Here is a 22,410-nt window from a genome sequence, read left to right on the forward strand (position 1 = left end):
TTAAGATGCCGTTTTCCAACAGGCTATTCATGTTGGGCTTTCCGACATGAAAAGCCTTTCGGAAAGCGACTTTGGGGGCCCATAGCAGGGCCCCACCCCTCAGCGGTCTCCCGTTGGTGGCCTCGGGGGCACCTATAGTGCCCCCTTGTAAATCCTTTCACCATGTGGCAGGCACCCTGAGATGCCTGTCACGCAGTGCAGGGATTTACAGAAACTTCTATTTATCTATGGGAGCTTATGCTGAGGACGGTTTCGCCTGTTCTGCTCCGCACATGCTCCCATAGGGATAAGGGAGTTTGCGACCACACCATGTGCGGTCACACTGTAATATAGTGTTCAGAACGGCAGTCGGTCGTTTCCCACACCGAGAAGGTGTCTGGCGGAGGCATCTCCGACCGACATCGTAATTAGGGCCTAAGTAGTCAACTTATTTCTGTGAGATTATCCCCATGAAAAAGATAGGAGGGAGTGGAGATTTATACTCGTATGTTTGTCAATTGCATATCATAGTAAATAAGTAGTAGTACTAATGTAGAACAACTTTACATACTACAAAACGCAGCTTGTGAATCAGGCCCTTAATTAGGAGGATTAATAAACAACCCAACTGGCTAGTCAGATATACAATGGAATAACGCACTGAGAATTAGGTGACACCTTGGTCCCTTTGTTATTACTCATGCCTGCCTCACCAGGCTACTACAATATCTGGCTCCTGGGACTTGCCGTGTTGGGACGCCTCCCCTGCCTAGTATAAATTAAAGGCATAATGGTGGCCGGGCGGACATCACAGACCGTGTAGGTCAGTATTTTAGTGTAACTTTCCTACATGCTATCTCAAGGGATTGGGGTGCAAAGACTCCTACATCAGATCCCATCTATGCCTTGTACTTGTTTGACCCCAAGGACTAGGGCCAGGCCCTTCCAGGAATTAGGTTGGTGATTGTCTAGTGCTTAGACTCACCTACAGAATTGATAGTCCTACGTGCTGACCCACCACATCTGCCCAAGCACTATTCTCCTGCTTTACAAGACCTTGACGGTGAGCAGGTCTGGGGCAGTTCCATCCCTCATGAACGGCTGGATTCTCAGAAGGACACCTCCAAGCGCCTCACGCTAGGTTTAGTGACCGCCTGTTCAACTATCAGACTATCACTGTGGACCACACATTGAATAGGAACTGACTTCATTTGCATCTTAATGTTAATTCTTGTTGATTTTTAGGTCTCGCGACCTATCGATGCGCGCATGCGCATCGAGCGGAGCGAGAATTCATGTCGGCAAAACCCTCTTCAAACTAAGGGCTTTCAGCCCGGCGTTTTCTTGCAGTTCACGTGAACATGCACGAGCATTCACGGCCAGGGCTTCTCCTCCCCTAGCAGCACTCCTCCCACACCAGCAACTCCCCCCTCCCACACCAGCACCTCCCCTCTCTCTCCCTGCAAACACAGCCTTGCCGTAGCAGCACTCCTCCCACACCAGCACCTCCCCCCTCCCACACCAGCACCTCCCCTCTCTCTCCCGCAAACACAGCCTTTCCTTTCATTTCTCCTCCCCCTCCCCAGCCCGTAGCAGTTGCCGTAGCAGCACTCCTCCCACACCACAAAGTGTATGTTGTTTCATCTGTGTGTTTGTTTCGCATAGAATTTTCTATTTTTCTTTCGATTTGGTACGGGAACTAATTGTTCATTGCCCGGGTAAAGCATATTGCTTCTGTTTTTAATCCAGCTCTCATCATAATTGGTTCTCCAGGGCTTGCAGAAGTTCGTGGGAGTGAACCGTGCCGTTTTGTGAGAGCTGTGTGCGGTATAACTCCCCACCGCAGACCCCATTATGGGGCACCCGGCCCTTTCCTTCCAGGCAACGTCAGGAGATGGCTGAAAAGGAAAGAAAATAGCAGAATGGAGAGGCGAGCCTCGAGTTTCTTGGCATGGTTTCATCTCTTCCCCGTGCTTTGGAACAGACGTTACTCACAAACTGCCCACATTTGTAAACCAGCATTGATCAACCTCAGCAAATTATGCAGTGTCCTTCACCCCTCCCTCGCTGCTCGCTCGTCTCGTATTGCACACGCGCCATGTTTGGTAACAGAGTCTCTGCCTCCCGCGCTCTTTACCGCTCCTCTCTCTATCCCTCTCTCTCTCCCACCCTGCCGCTCATTTTTTTTTCGCTCCCCTCCTCTCCTGTCGGACCATGCCTCCCTCCTCTCCTACCGCCCCCGCAGCCTCTCGTCCTTTTCTCCCCACTCCTCCACTCTGTTTTCCTAAACCCTCCCTGTTCAGCTTTCTTCTCTCTTTCTCCCCCGTCTCCGCTTCCCTCCTTCCTCCGCGCAGCTTCTCTTCGCACCCCCGTCTTTTTCACCCACTCTCTTTGACTTTCCTTCGACAATTCGCGCTCCCCGCCCGCCTTTCTGCTCTCGTTTTCCGCCCATAGCCTCCCCCCCCTATCTAGCTTCTGCCTCCTTATGTCTGGTACTTTCAAGTGCTCTCTTCTTTCCCCCTGTTTTTCAGATGTACTTAAAGGGAACAACACTGCGGTGTGAAGCGCTGGATGTAGAAACAAGCATTGGCATAGCCAATAGGTCTCGCTTGTGGGACCTTATAAGTATTTTGTTTTACAGCACAATATCCTTGGTTACTAAATACTTATAAGGTCCCACAAGCGAGACCTATTGGCTATGCCAATGCTTGTTTTGTATGGCTGTCACTCGTGGACATCACAGATGAAGGTTTTCTTTTAAACATCATTTTTCATATTATCACAGTAATGAAACGTGGCAACACATTATTTAAAATGTGTATTTTAATCTCATTTTATGACGTGTTTTACAGAGTTTGTGATGCACTTAAGAATGTATTTGTTTGTTCTGCAGTCCTGAAGGTGGAAACTCATGCTCCCCGGGGCACTTGTGTCGCCTGTTCCTATCACTGCTATTGCAACTTCTGAGGTGGCCAGGTAAGTAGTCCCCACCTCTGTGACCTCTAAATGAAATCAATGGCTTTGCACAGACACGAGGTGCTGAACAAGAGCTGGCATGCATTTCATTGCATAGATGTTTTGCATTTCATGCTAGCTGTTCAGTTTTTGTGGCACTTTCGACAAATCAAGGTGATTTAGGGGTGTTTTCTCCATGTATTTTATTGTTTGAAGTTTCGTGGTCCAAATGCGAACTTGTTACCTTTTGCCCGTTCAAGTGGTTTCACCGGCCTCTTTTTGGTGGGTGTGGGGTGTTGAAAAGCTCGAACGAGACCCGAAGGAATCACTCAGAGCGCCGTCATATTCATTTTTGTTAGGCACGGGGAGATTAAGTGATTGCCCGAAATCACAGAATGGTGAGCGTCCGTGCCGAGACTCGAACCCTCTGCCCTAGCCACACGGTCAACCGCCCCCGCCGTTAGGCCACATTCTCTACTTTATGTTAAGTCCCCGACCCGGTGGTTTAAGACTATAGCAGCCGGCTAGGAATGGCGTGCATCTCCAGTCCAGACAGTCACACGGCCGAATCCATAGAAAGCGTTATGTTTAGACCCCCGAATCCTTGGAAGAGGGTTGGAGGGGGTTGTTTTTCTCCCTCAAACCCGGATCCCGGGAAGGGGTGGGATTATTGTCCAGCTGTCCCGAACATCCTGTGCCCCCTTGTTTACAGGTGTCGGGCCTGGGATGACAGAAGATTGCTCACTGTTGCATGTGACGCCCCAGCTGTGTCTCTCGGGCCGCAGGAAACCCAATCCTTGCCCGCCCGGCAACATGGCCGGAGGAATCCGTGAGCAGTCCTGCAGACACGTGACCTTGGGACAAATCATATATATATATAGACCTGTAACAAGATCTGCAGATATAGTGTGACGCTAAACTGGGAACCTAACAGAACAGCAGTAGGAGCCAGGAGCAGGCGACAAGCAGAGAGCACCAGCAGGCATTCGGATAAGCAGAGGCAGCAGGTCCAGAGCGCACAGACAGTGAGCAGCGGCAGTCGCAGCGCTACACTTGCCTTCGAGAGAAACACTGCGTGCAGGACTTGAGCCACAGCATGGACTTCCAAGCGGACATCATACGGGACTCTAACCCCATGGACAACTTGGAGAAGCAGCTCATCTGCCCCATCTGCCTTGAAATGTTCAACAAGCCGGTGGTCATCCTGCCCTGCCAGCACAACCTGTGCAGGAAATGTGCCAACGACGTCTTCCAGGTCAGTGCCAGCGGGCAGGGGGAGGAGAAGTTAACATTCACTTTAGGGTAGTAGGGCAGTATGCCGCACTTTCCTGGCCGGGGCACTAACATAACGCAAACTGGCCACCCCTCACGCCCCCTTGCAAAATATGAAGAGGGGCGTCTACGTTTCTCATATCTCACAGATATCCATCTGCCTTGGGCTGAATACCCACCCCCAAAAGATTGAGGGACCATTGAAGGTTTGGGACTCCCCCTTGAGCTGCAGGGGCTACAGGGGCCGGTGTTACGCCCCTGGCCAGGGGCATCTTGAACTTCCCGTTCACTCTCTTGGCTGGTTTGAGCCTGACCTTTAATTGCACATCATTCTTTGGACGGGGTTTCTGCCTTTCCCTTGCACGGGAGGTGCTTCTCCAGCACTCCCCCGTGCAAGGCACAAACTACCCCTGAAACAGTGACACTCTCGGGATCAAAGTTAAGGCTGTCTTTTCACTTCCAATACCTCTCGTATGCAGCGGAAGCCGCGGCCCTTATCTGCACTGAATACCCCTCTTCTCGTCCCCATAACGCTGTCCCTGGACATCTCGACACTCTCATGTCCAGAGCACAAGCTGCCCCATAACTCCCAGCGCTCTCCTGATGTCAGTCCAGCATGTCCCTTCAATGACAGGCACTCCTACAACCAAAGCACAAACTATCTCTTCCCTGGGCAGCACTCTTTTGACGAGTATCAGCATGTCCCTTAACTAGCAGCATTCTCTTCACCATGGTTTAGTCTATCCTTCCCAGGCCTGCAGTTTAGTGACCAGGGCACACATACAATCCCTTTACTGCCGCCAACACTCTCCTAACCAGAGCAGCTCTACCCCTTCTCTACTATCACTCTTCTGCCAAAGCCTCACCCTGTCCCTTGACTGCTAGCACGCCCTGACCAAGGGTAAAGACCCTGCTGCTTAATTTGTGCCAGGGGTTGTGGCAGATGGGCAACGGCACTCAGTTATGGGGACTGCTGCCTATTTTTCAACTTCTGACTTTGACCCACAGCAAGAGAGAGAGGCATTAAAGGGAGGAAGAAGAAGCTAGGAAAAAAGGGACAAATTGAATGCATGGATGAAACAGAAGCTGTATGAGTGAGATAAACAGACACGAGGTGTATGGTGGTGGACGAAAGTGGCATGAGTTGGAATCATGAATAGACAGCATTGGTATTCTGCAAACCCAGCATTCAGCAGCACCAGCCATGGCCTTCTAAAAAAAACTCCACCCATGCACTTATTTTAAGCACTACCGAGCTCACTGCTCTACTGCACTCAGCCTCCTGTCCATGATTCTGACTACATTGGAGGTCAGGACCTCCTATAACCTGTGCCCCCTCCAAACATGTTGGTAGCACATTTCTGTCTCTGGGCCAGAGCCTGGATATTCTCCTCAGTCAGATGATGGCAGAGTATTCATTGTTCAGTGTTGTTATCACCATTCCCCTGACTGTGGTCTGCAAGGATGGCTGCCAAAGTCACTGCCTTTAGCCTGGGTTATTATGGCTTGGTGGTGCCCTCCCTACTCCCTGGGGATATTCAAAAGTGGAAGCCCATGTGAAGTGCATGCCAAAAGTGTGTGTTCTGTGGTTACCAAGGTCCGCAGACCTAAAATATGGGTGAGACTTTTCCAATGGGGAGTACGAGGAACTCAAGATCTGGAACCCTAAAGAATGGTTCAAAGATCTCTTCAGCTGGCATTACAAGAACTGCACCAAAGCCTGGCATACATGTCACACCTGGGGAGAAATCAGCCATTCCAGAACATGCTGTGGGAGGTAATCACATATATAAACACCTGGGGAGACATCGGCTATTGAGGAAGTTAAATATCTCAGCACCTGTGGAGACAAAACCATTTCAGAGAAAGGGATGGGAGGAATCACATATTTTAACACCTGGGAAGATATAAGCCATTGAAGGAATACAATATTGCCTCATCTTGGCAGATGACAACCATTCAAGAGAAAGGCAGGAGAGGAAAACAAAGATCTTAACATCTGGGAAGATATCAACCATTCAAGAGAAAGGCATGAGAGGAAAACAAATATCTCAACACCTGTGGAGACATCAGACATTAAGGAAAACAAATACCTCATAAAACATAGGGAGACATCAACCATTCCAGAGAAAGGCGTGTAGGAAAGCAAATATCTTAACATCTAGGGAGTCAGCAACCATTCCAGAGAAATGTATGGGAGGAAAACAAATATCTTAATAACTGGTGAGACATCAACCATTTCAGAGGAAGGCGTGGGAGGAAATCAAATATCTAAAAACCCGGGAAGACATCACCAATTCCATATAAAGTTGCAGGAGGAAAATAAGCATATCAATACCTGGGGACACATCAGTCATTGAGGAAAATAAATAGCCCAGTGCTTGTGGCGATATCAACCAGTCCAGAGAAAGGTGTCGGAGCAAAACCAATATCTTAATACCTGGAGAGACATCAATAATTCTAGAGAAATGGATGGGAAGGAAACATATATACCAATACCTGGGAAGATATCAACCATTGAGGAAATTAAGTATATGAACATCTGGGCAGATGACCACCATTCAAGACAAAATCATGGGAGGAAAAAAAAGATCTCAACACCTGTGGAGACATCAGCCTTTGAGGAAAACAAATACCTCAAAACCTGGGGAAGCATCAACCATCCCAGAGAAGATGTGGAAGGAAAGCGAGTGAATCAGTATCTGGGGAGGCATCAGCCATTGAGAAAAATGGTATCTCAACACCCGTGGAGACATCAATCATTCTAGAGAAAGGGGTGAAAGGATAACAAATATCTTAACACCGGGAGAGACATTAACCAATCCAGAGAAATGCATGGGAGGAAAACAAGTATCTCAACATGGGATTTATCAGCCATTGAGGAAAATAACTATCATAACACCTGTGGAGATATCAACCATTCCAGAGAAAGGTGTGGGAGGAGTTCAAATATGTCAACATCTGGGGAGAGATCAGCAATTAGTTAAACAATTATTTCAAAGCCTGGGGTGATATCAACCATTCCAGAGGAAGCTGCAGGGGGGGGGGCTGAAACTCTAAGCAATAGGCGGAATGGAGCTGCAGGGTCTCTTAGGAGGAGTGAAACAACAACAAAGCCTCATTAACAAGCAACAGGTCTCTAAAAGACCTGTGAAGTACTCGGGTGCGGCTGTGTGTGTGCCCGGGAAGCAGTCTCACCCTCGGCTGCCAAATAAGAGGGTGGTGGAAGCTGAAGCCCTTTGAGTCCAATGGGCTTTGCGCGCCAGCTCCCCTGTGAAGATGCTATATCAGAACGCATTAGAAAACCTGTAGACAGGAACTCACCTTATCCAAACCATGATGTGCTCTCTTGCTAAGAGGATTATTGAGTGCTGCGTAAAGAGTTTTTTATTCTGTGGCGTGCAGCACTGATCGCCTGCAAAAATAATTATCATTAAATTATTATATCTGCGACTTTGAATTGTTTAGGGGATGAATTTTCATTTGTTTGAAACATACTGATTTTGTATTACCCCGAAGGAGTACTGGTGGGCTCTAGTCAGGTTTCAATTGCATAAAGTCATACACGGAATATACTTCGGTTCATTCATATTTGTCCGTTCAACGCTGTACGAAAGTATGCAGGACAGTCCCAGAATGTTGATCTGTTTTTGTATGAGCCTAGGCTGTTAGGACTTTGAGAGGGGCTTAAGCATCATATGAAAGGTTATTGATTTTGGGTATTCGGTTGGTATTTGCTGATTGGTTGTATGTGATAATATTGTCAATAACGTAGACCTGCACCCATATATGCCCTCCACAATATCACAAATGTACACTTATATAGAGCAGTGCAGTTTTACTGTTATTAACTCCATGATGATATGCTGGTAGTGGATATTGTGGAGTCGATATAGGTGCAGGTCTTTATTAAAACTTTGACATTTATTATAATGCTATTTTTAAAAGAATAGGTGCCAGGTCCAAAGTCTTGTTCAGATGCCCGCAGCCAGCACTATCGAAGGTTGGCATACTGAATATCAAAGTTACCTCGCCTTGGCTCCATCTCACTCATGCCTCTTTACTCCACTACCACACACTCCCTGCCTCTTTATCCCACTCTCATATGTGGCTTTTTCATCCCTGCTTTCTCAATTTGTCACTGTTTTCCATCTTTCATTCCCCCCTTCTTTCACCTGCATGTGTTTTTCACTCCCTTGTTTTGGATCAAGGTCTGTTGAAAAATAAGTGGGAGTTCCAAAAAATAAGTGCCTCTGGAACCCATCTGCCAGCACTGGTTCAAATTAAGAACTCCTTTTTGATATACAGAGGTGAGGCTAGGCTGTTTTTCTGCATTTGACCTTCTTGCTCAGAATAGTCCTATATCAGATCTTCAATTTCCCCTATATCAACCTCGATTGAATATTTGAATGCAGCACAGACACCTCTATAACTGTTCATAACCAGAGAGGTGTGTGCACAGATTCAGGAGTAGATTTATGAGCCCCTTGCAACACTTTTGTGCTGCAGTTGCATTACTCTTCGTGATGCAGCGTTAACAATATGCCATGTTGCGCCATATTTACAAAGTGAAGCATCTAGGCAGATGCGTCACCTTGTAAACCCCTGCACCACATTATACCTGCGTCAGGTGTAATGTATGCAGGGTGGGTGTTCCCCTGCAAGAAAGCCTCGTAAAAGTGGCGTAGTGAAATTAACAGATTTCACTGCGCCACTTCTAGGACACTACTGCATCAAAACCTTACACCTGCCTCATAGCAGGCGTAAGGGTGAAGCAGTGCAATATGTATAGGCCTCCCCATGCATTGCTGGAGTTGCGCCTAGTTACGACACAACTCCAGCAATGCCTGAGTTTTGTGCCGACAGATACGTCAGGATTCCTGACACATCCGTCACTCTGCGACTCGAGCGCCGTACAGTAAATACGGTGTATCCATGGTGTCACAAGGAGGACGCAGTGAAAAGTGTTGCATTGTTGTTTTATCGCAATGACATAACACTTTTCATAAATGAGGCCTTCAGTTCTTTCCTAGGTACCACAGCGAGTGTCTAAACATGCTTCACCAACTGTGTCCTAGTGTGAGTGGCCTAACAGGATATGACATTAACATTAACAGAGCTTTGATTTGGGGAACGATAGGAAACTACACCCTTGTTCTGTTTTTGAGGTGGTGCCATATAATTTGTTTGCATTGCACTTGCCATCTGGACTATATTTGTTTTTTATGGTGTGCTGTTTTTTCATAGTTGATATCATGTATTGCTTCTGTAGGTGTTTATATTTTCCGATGCCTCTAGAGCAGGTGTCTCCAGCGAGTAGCTCATGAGCTACCAGTAGCTCTCCGGGAACTTGTTAGCAGCTCTCCTGTGTGCAGCCCAGACTTCGACTGTCAAAGCTTTTACGTGGTTGAATTATTATATGTGTACCAAAATTAACAAGCATTAGAAATGCAATCGGGCTCGGATTTATTTGAGTTTGAGCTAATGGCATTGTAAATGCCAATGTCTTTTTGCCATGTGTTATGGAGTGTGTGCATGTGGTGTGTAGTGGAAGTATGTTGGTTGAATTGTAATTTTACCAATGGTGGCATGCTGTGCTTTATATGAATATGTTTAAAAGTAAAGTGTACCATACTGCGATTGCTTGGTGGAAAAGTGCACTGCCGGCTGGAGGTGTGTGTGCCTGGTGGAAGGGTGCACTGACGGCTGGTGGGTGTGTGCTTGGTAAAAGCGTGCACAGATGGATGATGGTTGTTGGTGTTTGTGCATGGTGAAAGCATTCATTGACGGCTGGGGGTGTGTTGTTGTGTGTGTTGTTTTCTGTGTGCTGGTGAGTGTGTGCTGGTGAGTCTGTGGGGGTGAGCCTGGGGAGTGAGTGTGGTGGTGAGTGTGTTGTGTTGAGTGGTGACAAGTGTGTGGTGTTGAGAGACTGAGGTGTGTGGTTTGTGTGTGCGTTATGTGTGTGTGGTGTATGTGTGTGTGGTGTTTTCTGCACACTCACACACTGCCCCGTAACATTCACACACTGCTCACCTGCACACTCCCAATGTCACCCTGCATAGTCACACACTGTTTACCCTGCACACTCATTCTGCACACTCACACAATGTGCACCCTGACACACTGTCTCTGCAGTCACTCTGCACTCACTGTCACTCTGCACTCACTGTCACTCTGCACTCACTGTCACTCTGCACTCACTGTCACTCTACTGTCACTCTGCACTCACTGTCACTCTACTGTCACTCTGCACTCACTGTCACTCTGCACTCACTGTCACTCTGCATTCACTGTCACTCTGCACTCACTGTCACTCTGCACTCACTGTCACTCTGCACTCACTGTCTCTGCACTCACTGTCACTCTGCACTCACTGTCACTCTGCACTCACTGTCACTCTGCACTCACTGTCACTCTACTGTCACTCTGCACTCACTGTCACTCTACTGTCACTCTGCACTCACTGTCACTCTGCACTCACTGTCACTCTGCACTCACTGTCACTCTGCACTCACTGTCACTCTGCTGTCACTCTGCACTCACTGTCACTCTGCTGTCACTCTGCACTCACTGTCACTCTGCTGTCACTCTGCACTCACTGTCACTCTGCTGTCACTCTGCACTCACTGTCACTCTGCTGTCACTCTGCACTCACTGTCACTCACTGTCACTCTGCACTCACTGTCACTCTGCACTCACTGTCACTCTGCTGTCACTCTGCACTCACTGTCACTCTGCACTCACTGTCACTCTGCTGTCACTCTGCACTCACTGTCACTCTGCTGTCACTCTGCACTCACTGTCACTCTGCTGTCACTCTGCACTCACTGTCACTCTGCTGTCACTCTGCACTCTGCTGTCACTCTGCACTCACTGTCACTCTGCACTCACTGTCACTCTGCACTCACTGTCACTCTGCACTCACTCTGCACTCACTGTCACTCTGCACTCACTGTCACTCTGCACTCACTGTCACTCTGCACTCACTGTCACTCAGCACTCACTCTGCACTCACTGTCACTCTGCACTCACTGTCACTCTGCACCCCCACTCTGCACCCCCACTCTGCACACCCACTCTGCACCCCCACTCTGCACCCCCACTCTGCACCGCCACTCGCCACTCTGCACCGCCACTCTGCACCGCCACTCGTGAACAGCGTTCTGAATGAGCTCCGATCTCGCCCCAGAGAGGCCAAAGAGTGAATGTGTGGCTCCATTTGCTCCAGTTATCGAGCTCCCATTAAAATAAGTTGGGGGACGCCGTCCACCTGCGTGGTACCCCGACTAGAGCCCTGGGTCGGATGGAACTCTAGCCACCCACCCTCAGTGAGCGGGGCAGACCCAGATTGACCCTTCCTGAAATGGAATACCTTCCTCGCCTCCCTCGGTGGTAGTGAGAAAAGAGGGGGCGGAAAACAGACGCAAAATACCCAATTACAACCCCCTTTGTGGGCCCATCTGGCTTTTGATATATAACATGCATACAGCTACACAACAAAATAATACAATAAATGCACAGTTAATAGATCATAGACACACCTATAGAACGACGCCATTCTAACGTGCATCCTATACATAAGTGTGCAGTTGGGTCTTCAAATGTACAGTAGCCGTCTCACCACCGCATAATTAGAAACGCGACAGAAGTTGTTTGCCAGCTTCCTACGTTGCAGACAATGGAGGCATTCTTACTGCACACTGACAGTTTGACCTTGACTGTGCAGTGCTGGTCCGGAGCCTTTTCAGTCCGTCAGCACAGGGGACACATTTCAACCTTGACATAGAATACAATCACTACCATTGTTACACAACATTTTCTATCCAACTAACGTCACAGATGAGTTGCTGCCTTTGTATTCTTTCTGTGCAGCTCACCCTATCATGCCGTGCTCACAAGAGAACTCGAACAATCAGTATTTAGACATAAGTCGAGCCCTGGCTGCTGAGGTGCTTTTTCCGTTCATTTGCTGATATGTCCCTTGTTAGCACCCGTCCATCTGACGCCTCGCGCTTAGCCCCTTCTTCCTGTGCTCAAGATATTGTGTCCGCTCATGCAATAAATGGCCATTATGGACCCGGTGGCCAGTGTTCCACAGCAGGCAGCTGTGTGCGGTTGCTATGAGACCGAACACACAACACAGCTGTCACTGATACTGTACACATGTGGCCTCCCAGGGCATTAAGCATCTAAAGAGCCGAGCATCGAAATGTAAGAGGCGCTTCGATAAATCATCACGAGGGGGTCGTTGCCTCTAGTCTTGTTATACGCAGATGACATCACTCAGATTAAAATTAATGTTTACCCTCCATGCATGAAACTATTATGTTCGCCTGAAAATACCGCAGGAACGAATACAGAGAAAGAGCAATTCTTGGGCGTTATAAATATATAATATAGCCAATCAGCCGGAGAGCAGCGATGCGCCGCAGTTTTCTTTCCGCTTTCTTCTGGACATCAGCTGCAGCGTAATTCTGCACACAACCCGCGGCAAGTAAAAGACACACAAACGGAGGAAGCAGGGTTTAAACTTCGACAAAGATAGAGAGCTCTGAGAGCGGCAGAAGCTGCAACGGTGTGCACAAACCAGCAAATGACAAGTCCTGATGAAATGACGACTCTGCTTCGTACCCCGTATTTCCGGTGCCCAAATGTAAACAAGCCCCGGAGACCACCGCAATGATCGGCATGTCTGGACCTCAGTGACATACGAAAGAAATTAAAGCGGCGCCATTACCGTATCCCCATTTATTCATACAACGCAACGTAGTCATAACATGCAAGAACAAGGAAGCTGCGCGCTGAGCGCTGCTGAATGGTGAACGCGCCCGGCCATCTGGATTCACTTACGGAGGCACCCTGACAGCTCCTAATTATAATTAATGTACTTCTTTGCGCGAGCACGAACGAAAAATGCCCAAAATGGCGGAACAAAACTACATTTACCCTATCACTTCAAGCCTATTAAAACGACAACACAACGAAGACGAATCACTGGCCAGATGACAGAACACGCTAAGGAATGTGTGGAATTTGTCTCGCCAAAGCCCTAGGAGATACTTCTTTTTTCTCTTCTTTAACATTAGGATCTCGAAACTCCTCCCACTTTCAGTGGGGAGGAGTCCGAGCCCTAAAAAGCATGTTTTCAAGACGAAAATGTGTGTATTTTCACAACTCCTAAGCTGATGTCTGTAGAAAAATAGGTGGATTGTCAAAATGTGCTTAAAGCTGTTATTTGAGTTGGAGAAATGTATTACCCATATTTATATCTTGGTGCATAGGGGAATTGCAGCTATGGTTTGTATGTACTACCCATGTATTATTTCAGTTCAAATTGTCAAAGCCTTTTTTACATTACTGCTGGGAACCCTGCCAAATGCACTGATGTGATCACTGCTGACACTCTTGGATGGGGTGTTAACTTTTACATCACTAGTATTAGTAGCTGGGGTTGATTTTCATTGAACATAAGTAGCTCTTATTACAGAAAAGGTTGGATACCCCTGCTCTAGGGTTCCCTGGTTCCCGCTGAACAAAGGGACATGTTTTAATCAAAGTTGATAGGACATGTGATTGGATGTCTACTGAGGCCAGTTAATTCACACGGTGGTATGTGTTTTTATCTAGGCTGGGAACCCATACTGGTCGACGCGCACCAGCTCCGTGTCAGGGGGTCGTTTTCGGTGTCCGTCCTGTCGTCATGAAGTGATTCTTGACCGGCATGGGGTGTACGGACTGCAGAGGAACCTCCTGGTGGAGAACATCATCGACATCTACAAACAGGACTGCCATAGGTAGGAAAGAGTTTGGGCGCTGTACGCCTGGGTGCACTGTTAAACCTAAGGGCAGTGTGCACGTAGGCCCACTGTATGCTGAGGGGAGTTTACTGGGGTAATACAGATGAACACACTTCCTGCTGCAGCACAGTGCTGTCGGGTGGGCAGAAGGCGGACATTTTCTTGTGTGTTAGGTTAGGGTGCGTTGCATAGAGCTGACAAATGTGTAAGCGTGCACACGTCGGTTGTGGTATTCAGTGACAATGTGCTGTATAGAGAACCGAACATGCATAGGTTGATCTGCTTGCTGATCAACGCATCACAGTACTGTACACATACTTGTCTGATGCCCAGGAGAGGGCCAGACAGTGGTATACAGTGCAAGAACAATGTGCACAGAGAAAGATATGCGAGGGGGTGATCAGATTAATGTATGCAATGGCAGTTCTCTGAACACAGGGATCTATGCGATGACGAAAAATACAAAAAGATGCCTTCAATGAAAAAAAGTAATCCATAATGACAAAAAATATTTTCCACTGCTGTCATAACAACTTTTAGATTAAAAGAAGACATTCTAACAAATTCCAGAATGAAGAAAATAACTGACTACACAAACACTCACATAGCAACCTTAACGCTGTACCTTGCATTTTGTGTTTTGCTAATAACATTAGCTAATCCACCTTGGCACCTTCATGGAAAGTTTGACGCTGATACATCAAGTGGGAGTCAAGAAAAAAAGGAGGATGTCACAAAAACGACAATTTCCCGTGTTATTTCCCATCGGAAAATTTGCTCTCTACTACAGAAAGCAATAACTGTATTGAATTATAACATACTTGTCAAAAAGTTAGAACTTTACTCTGAAAGTGTGCTTTTTGTGATTTAGTGTAGGTGAGTGCAGCAGTTTTTGAGAAATTAGTGTTTAAAGAAGGGTATAGATTGGGCATAAAGGTGTTAAAAAGTTAGGAATATCTAGACCGTTTGTGTCAAGAAATGCTCTGATAGGCCAATTTAAAGGAGACTAGTCAATTGGTTGCCTGAAACATGAACAAAATGTTGTGGCAGCGATGACAGGACTTAGGGAAATGGGCCCAATGCTATGAAAAGAAGTTTGAAAAAAATGTAAAGTGAAAGGGTGAGCACTACCTGATACCAAGGGGCATGTTGAGGGATCTTAAGGGGACTCTCTCTTTTTGGCTGGCTATAACATGGACAACATGGATATTACACAACTCAGGGATCATGGTCCTCAGTGAAATGTTTTGTAGTGAAAGCCTGTTTTTGAGGGCCACAAAAAGGAACACATATGAAAGGTGATAACATATTTTAGCCACAATATAAATCATTTGTTGGTGTTGCAATGCTCATTTTCAGAATTCTGGTGGGTTCTCATGTGGTTTTGCCCTGTGAAAATCCTGGTCATCTTCTGGTATTAGATGAACTATGTTTGAGAGAAAACTATTTTCTCTCGTGATTTTCTCTTAGAGGTTATGGAAGGCGCTTTAGAAGCTAAAATGAGAGCATACTATCTATATGTATTTATATGCTATTTCTCTATCTGCCATGTGAGAAAAAAGTCTTATGTTTTGATGAAAACATGTCCTTCCAAAAGCAAGGGCTGGACTGTTCCCACGAGGCACAGGGTCAGACTGATTTGCATATAGCCATGTCTGAACTGGGGTGGTTGAGTGAACTAAAGAATGGTGATGGATTAAACCCAGATCAGTTGACTGGGGGTGAGTGTTTGATTTGTTCAAACGCTCCATCCATCATCCCCTTTTGTATCGCTTTGTTCGCCCTACGTGTGGCAGGGTATGCTCAGACGTGAGTCCCTTGTTCACTTGGACTCACGTCTGAGCGAAGTGTGGCTCAATGGTTAGAGCAGGCAGACCTCGATGCAAAGCTCTGGCCAGGGACCAGGGTTCAATTCCCGCCTCGGCGGGTCTCGTGCTCATTAATTCCCCTGACCGGATATTCTTGCCTCAGTGACTATTCTGATCATGGGTCCCACGCTGCAACTCTGGGCAATAGCTTGCTTAGTCTCCACAACGGCCCCCACAACGCGAGGGATGCCTGGTCTGCACCATGGGGGTGCCCAGGAGTGGACACTTCACAGGGAAAGCCAGGAAGGGTTCCCTTGCGGTATTCGTACAAGCGCCGGGAAACCCACTGCGGGTAGCTGTGCGCTATACAAGTACAAAAAACTTGGCCACTGGATTCAAGAGAGCCTGGCTGATGAGGATTATGAATCCGAAACCGGTCCCAGGATGCTTGTTTCCATCATCCCCTTTTGTATCGCTTCCAAAAGCAATAGCAGCATACAAGTTAATTATTGGTGTTCTACTTCAGCGTCCCACAGTGTTCTAATGAACAACTATGGTGTGAACACTGCGTTTTATTAAGTCTGGGAGGTGAACTCCGCTCCGCTCCAACAGTTTGCAAAGTTTGCCGCACTCCGCAATATGTGGAGCTCGCGGAGTTCCGAAAACCTCCATGTAATGTAGTTGAGCAGAGTTTTTTCCTCGCTCGGGCTCATCAACGGCAAGTTGGCGAGTGCGAGTGACGAAAATCCACCTCATTGTGAGATTTTTCCTCGTTTGCGATCGTCAATGTCAAGTTGGCGAGCGTGAACATGGAAAATCAACCTCCCGGTGAGATTTCTCAAAGCGCGTGGTCGGATTGCTCATTGCGAGTGGTCGCGTATGCTCACGACTGCTCGTGTTGAGAAACCGTCCGTTTGCTTTGAGAAAGCTGCTTCTCGGGTAAAAAATCTACACGAGCATCAGAAAGGAAGCAGCACCGGTTTGCGCTGTGCATGGTGCTGTTTGCGATGATTGCACAGTGCGAACAAACACCCGGCACTGACAATCACCACAAATTGCATTTATCTAAAACACTCCGTCGCTGGCATAGGCCCACCGAGCGCAGCGGAGTTTTTTTTGCACTTCGCAGAGTTCCATGCAGTGGAACTCCGCGAACTTCGCCCCGGCTTAGTTTTTAAGACAAAAGCAGTTTAAAAGCACTACAAAGTTCCTGGAATATTCAGCAGTTTTCGGGCAACACTAAAAGTTTACTCTGGTGATTAATGTACCAGCTGGAGAGAGATGGGAGTTTTGTCTAGTGGCAGTTTTGACTCATCCAAAGTAGCGCAGAGGGTTAATATGCCTGCTGAAAAGAATGTGTACCATGCATATCAAAGAACAACATTTTACGTGCATAGATCAGTGGTTTACTGCTTTTGTCAGAGAGATTATTTTGTTACTGTGCAGTTCATAAATTGCTATCATAATTTAGCACAGTTAGCTATGAACTGATATCAAAGAGCTGCATACAAGCTGCAAGGTACATGTTAGAAAGTTATGTTTTTTACCCATCTTTCATTATTCATATTTTGCTAAAAGAGGTTTGTTTGGGTGAAAATAAACTCTTATTATTTACGTCAACCTGAACCACTGTGATGTGGTCTGAATCCTGAGTTTGTGCTTCTTCAGACCAAGCACTTTTATAAAGGGCCTATCATTATGGATGGCATTGAATCCTACACATTGTAGTCCTCTTTGCCTTATGTATAATTTTCTATACACTGATTTACACATGTAAGATTCATTGTCTCTGTATGTGTGTGTGATATAAAGTGCTCCGACAACCTACACAGGTATGAGAGGTGCCATAAAGCAAATGAAATACATGTGAGAAAGGGGCTATGAAGAGTTGAAAGGCACTGTTGAAGGATGATTGTGAGGGAATCATTGAAGAGCCCTAACAAAGATTGTGGTATACTGGTGCACAGTAAGGTCATAATTTACTATGCTTTAAAAGCTAATACAACTGAATATAAAATGACAAATGTGTTGTATAATGCACTATTTTCCCCAAAATTTTCTTGGTTGTAGAACCCCCTCTATGTAGTTATCATGCTCATTCGCTGCACTTGCTATGCACAGTATGGGGGCTGGTCTGACAAAATTTACCAGGGCTGCATTGAGTTTACAGTCTGGCCCTGAACAGAGTTCTAATGAACAACTAAAGTGCTGACATATTGTATTTAAGACAAACATGAGGCACTCCGTAACTCTGTTTTGTTTGAACAGAAAATGGGGAATTTAAAGTCTTTCCCCAAGAGCATGGTGAAGTAAATGATCATTGAAATCTTAATGCAGGCATGAACCCAGGGGGTTAAATATGGGAAGGTAGCTATGGATCTTTAGTTATTTGAGGCATAATATATTTTAAAAGGGCCAAAAATAGTTGAACAGAGAGATATCTGCCTAAGTATAGCATCCACTTTCCACATCTGGCTACTCAGCACACACACCTTGGTTGAACTCTTGTAGTTTGTTTAGAAGATTTTGAAAGATGCAAAATAAGTCGAATATTTCAGAAGCAAAAATACTTATGAAGGATGACATTGTCATTTTAGTTGTATTCACCCTATAGATGGGTACAGTGGGGGTAGGTTACTTTCATAGATCTGTTAACATCATGAAACAACAGACTCTTGGTTAACCTTTGCTGTGAAGAGCTGAAGGCTGAGCAAATAAGGTGTTAGATGGTCATGGAAGGGTGGGTGCAGGACCTGGCAAGGCCATGAGACAAACCACTTACTGCACAAGGCCAAAGACCATGCACAGCTGGGGGGTGTCTACATGTGGAAGGCAGAGCACAGGTTTGGCCATAGTCAACAAATGAACATGGGGTGACCCAGTACTCCTTGGAACCTGGGTGATGAACAAATGTGCATATAACAAGGGCTTGCAGGGGTTTATAATATCTAGTCAAGTATAAACAGGATATAAGGTGGATTCAGGAACTAATCATAAATTACACCCTGAAAAAAAAAATAGCAATACCAGAATTCATCCTGGTTTTTTAAATTAGTGAACACAAGAAGTACATTTAGGTGCTCCATGTGACTGCACAGTTCTAGTTATTAGTGACATAAGTGTAAATGAGCACAGCTGAATGATGAAATGAAAAGCAAATACAATGTTGGCTGTTAATACATTTCAGTTCAGTACACCGACATCAGTGCTTGGTTCTGGTATACTGATTATACATTTCGGGCCTGGACATTTCGGGCCTATTTCACAAAGTTAACTTTGTTAAAGTTGCACTTTTGTGTACGTTTACTACTTTTGACTATTCACAAAATCAGAGTGTAAGTTAAAACTGAAAAAGAAAAAACAATACTAAGTCCAGCACCACACATTGCCAACCACAGGTACTGCAACACCATCCCATAGTAAATAATGAATATAGGGAGTTCATAATTATTAATACATAATCACATTTGATTCTAGGTGGGATTTTATCTTTAAATTAGCTTTCATATATTTCCATCAATTTAAGATTTATTTCGAAATTAAGTTAATAAGGGCCTGATTACAATGATGGTGGGATGTGTCCCACCATCGAGTTTTCCGCTGTCTGACCACCACCTCCTTGGCAGTCCAATCCTCCTATAATGATGTGTTATTTTAATTTAATATTATTTCCTCTGTGGATTCATTATATTTCCCCAGCTCCTTTATTTTCTATGAAAGAGTTTTGCAGTATCAATGGTTAGCTGACTTACTACTGTTTTTAAGTAGTAATTTACACTCAGATTTTGTGACTAGTCAAAGTAGTAAACTTGCTAAAAAAAAGTGTGAATTGGTCAAAACGTTTAAGTTAACTTTGTGAGTAAGGCCTTGAATGCTTAGCCAACAAATCAATCAGTAGGTCTATGTTTCGACCCTAATTGGTTATTTACAGCCTAGTCTTCTTCAGGACAAGATGATGATAGTATACTACAGTGAAATAGAACACTCAGTATATATTTAATATTTTGGTTAGGCAAAAAGTCTATGTAAACATATATGTAGATTGCAGTCTTACCTCAGAGTAGCTAATGATTGAGTCAGAACAATGATATAGCGTAAATCATTAAGCATCTATAATAAGGAAAAATGAGAACATAGCTTTCATGGGGATGACATTCGTCTCTCACACGCTATTCGATTAATACATTTCATGTCCATAAGCAATCGAAAGTGTCAATTTAAGAAAAAACTCCTACTCAATTAGTATTCACTGTTGCATATACTTTGGATTGGATTCTGGCAATGTGGGATTAAAGGTTCCATAGGAGGAAAAATCCTCCTGAGTGACAGCAAACTGCCCACTGCAGCAGGTGATACAATAGAGATCTGCTCTTGGTGTTGCAGTATTCAGAAACTGTTAGACACATCTACATCTAACAAACAACAGAACAGATTGTTCATTGCGGGAAAGACAACTTGTTGTGAGCAAGGACATGAGACGGGACTCAAGGGCCTAATTGTTTCAAGAGAAAAAATAAACTATTGGATGAAAACTGGCTGATATATATATATATATATTTTTTTATATATATCTACATGCATGTATGTATATATTTATATATATATATATATATATGGTTTCCTTGCTTTTCTGATAGACTGATAGAACTGCAGGCATTTTGTCAACCCACAAACAATTAGGTGTTACAACCAGATCGGAAATATATAAAGAACATCTGACTAGATGGGATCACGGAAAGATGAGAAAAAATAGAAATATGCAATAACATAGATAAAATGTAAAAAAATGAATGTATTTCTAACTGGTGAAGTGAATAGTCTCCAAACTGCCGTCAATATTGTTTTGTCAATCTCCAGATTAATAATGAGTTGAAACCCGTCACTAAGTGCCTTAGATTTGTGCAAAACCTGGTTCAGCAACATCTGTAGTAAGAGCCCTAGCACTGGAGACCCAAAATAAATGTCTTAGTGCCCTGTTTAAAGCTCAGTAGATAGGATTCTCCATTTCAAATATGACATATATCCCAGTCACCCTATTACTAGTTCCATAGGCTATATAATATACTTGTAATATGACGGACAGGGCATCCGCTATATTTGTGATAGAGTGTCCCATTCGACAAACTCAAATTAAGGCCCTTAGTCTGAACAAATTTACTATATACCTGCTTTGATAATTTTCATATTTTTGGCTACCACCTTAAGGTACTACAGCGTTGGGTCTTTATATACATGATGGCAGTTCTTCACGTTGATGTAAACAAAGGGACACGTGCAACTATGTCTTTGTGCTACAATGATCACAGGAAATTCCAAGATAGGTGGTCTGGTGCATTTGTCATCTTGGCTCCGAAGCTAGGGTCTCAGGCAGACCATGTTGAGTTGATCTGGTTTCTCAGGACTATCTCACCTAGTTTAATCATTGTCTATGGAGAATAATTTGACATGGTGGCCAGATGTAAACAAGTTCTGATGATCAGAAGCTCTCGGTGGACCCTGGGTCATGCTTCCAGTAGATGGATACATAGATATCTGGAAACTCCAGACAGGGGCAATGTTTTCGGCCAATGCCGATGAAAGTAACAGGCCTGTTTCACTTACCTTCTCTCCTTGACAATCCTTCAATATTGAGAAGACCTGTAAGTATATCAAACTGGAGTTGGAGATGTAAGAAAATCTGCAGGCAGTAGTATTGTGTCTTGCGATGTTTCACAGTAAAACATTTCTTAAATGCATTGCAAACAGGCAACCTTGTTCACATGCTTAATGCTGACACATGCCCACGTCAGGGTAACGTACTCACATTCATATCACTGATACACGTTAAGTGAACAGACTAGCCCCTCTCCAATAATACCAACACTGTTCACCTGCAATCACTACCTCTTGCCAAACCACCAACTTCTATGCCACTGTTCTGTGCCCTCTTCAGGCCAGTGTCGGGACTAGTTTATTTCATGTCCTTATGCGCTTGTCTCCTTGGATGAGCAAGTCAGGGGCATGTCTGCTGACGGAAGAGGTGCCCAAAGGCAGGTTCTCTGAATGGCTGCCAGGGCTGAAGCAGAGTCATTCTTCCACTTTGCTCACATGGCCTTCATGTGTACAATCTGAAGCTCTGTTAACCCTTTTCTATTGTCTTCTCTCCACAGCCGACCCCTAAAGAAAGGGAAGCACCCCATGTGCAAAGAGCACGAGGATGAGAAGATCAACATCTACTGCCTGACATGCGAGGTGCCCACGTGTTCCATGTGCAAGGTGTTCGGGGCGCACAAGGACTGTCAGGTGGCCCAGCTCCAGAACGTATACCAAGGGCAAAAGGTACACTTCGGGAACCCTATCTCAGTTAGTAGAAAGTAGAATATGGTCAACAACAAGAGCAGTGCAGAACACAGCCTGCAATAACAGCAGTGCAGAACAGGGTCTTAAGTAAGAGCAGTGCTGAACAGGGGCGCCAATAACAGTAGCACAGAACTTGTCTCCCAGTCATTATAGAACATGGAAGGCAACAAAAGGAGCACAGAATAAACTCCGGAATAAGAACAAAATATGCCCTTAAAATGGGCAATAGCCAGCAGTGGCCCGTGGGGCCGGGTAGGAGA

The 22,410-nt window shown here is 45.4% G+C and overlaps 1 protein-coding gene across 1 annotated transcript in view; it reads left to right on the top strand.

Annotated features, from left to right (window-relative positions):
* Positions 1-3,747: 3,747 nt before the first annotated feature.
* Positions 3,748-22,410, top strand: part of TRIM63 (tripartite motif containing 63) — a 44,804-nt gene continuing 26,141 nt past the window's right edge. The window contains exons 1-3 of the mRNA XM_078682683.1: positions 3,748-4,189; positions 13,834-14,000; positions 21,961-22,129. Of these exons, the coding sequence (XP_078538809.1) occupies positions 4,031-4,189; positions 13,834-14,000; positions 21,961-22,129 (495 nt within the window). The 5' untranslated portion in view covers positions 3,748-4,030. The remainder of the gene's footprint in view (positions 4,190-13,833; positions 14,001-21,960; positions 22,130-22,410) is intronic.

This window comes from Lissotriton helveticus, chromosome 3_1 (genome assembly GCF_964261635.1).
Source record: "Lissotriton helveticus chromosome 3_1, aLisHel1.1, whole genome shotgun sequence".
In the NCBI taxonomy this organism is placed as follows: Eukaryota; Metazoa; Chordata; class Amphibia; order Caudata; family Salamandridae; genus Lissotriton; species Lissotriton helveticus.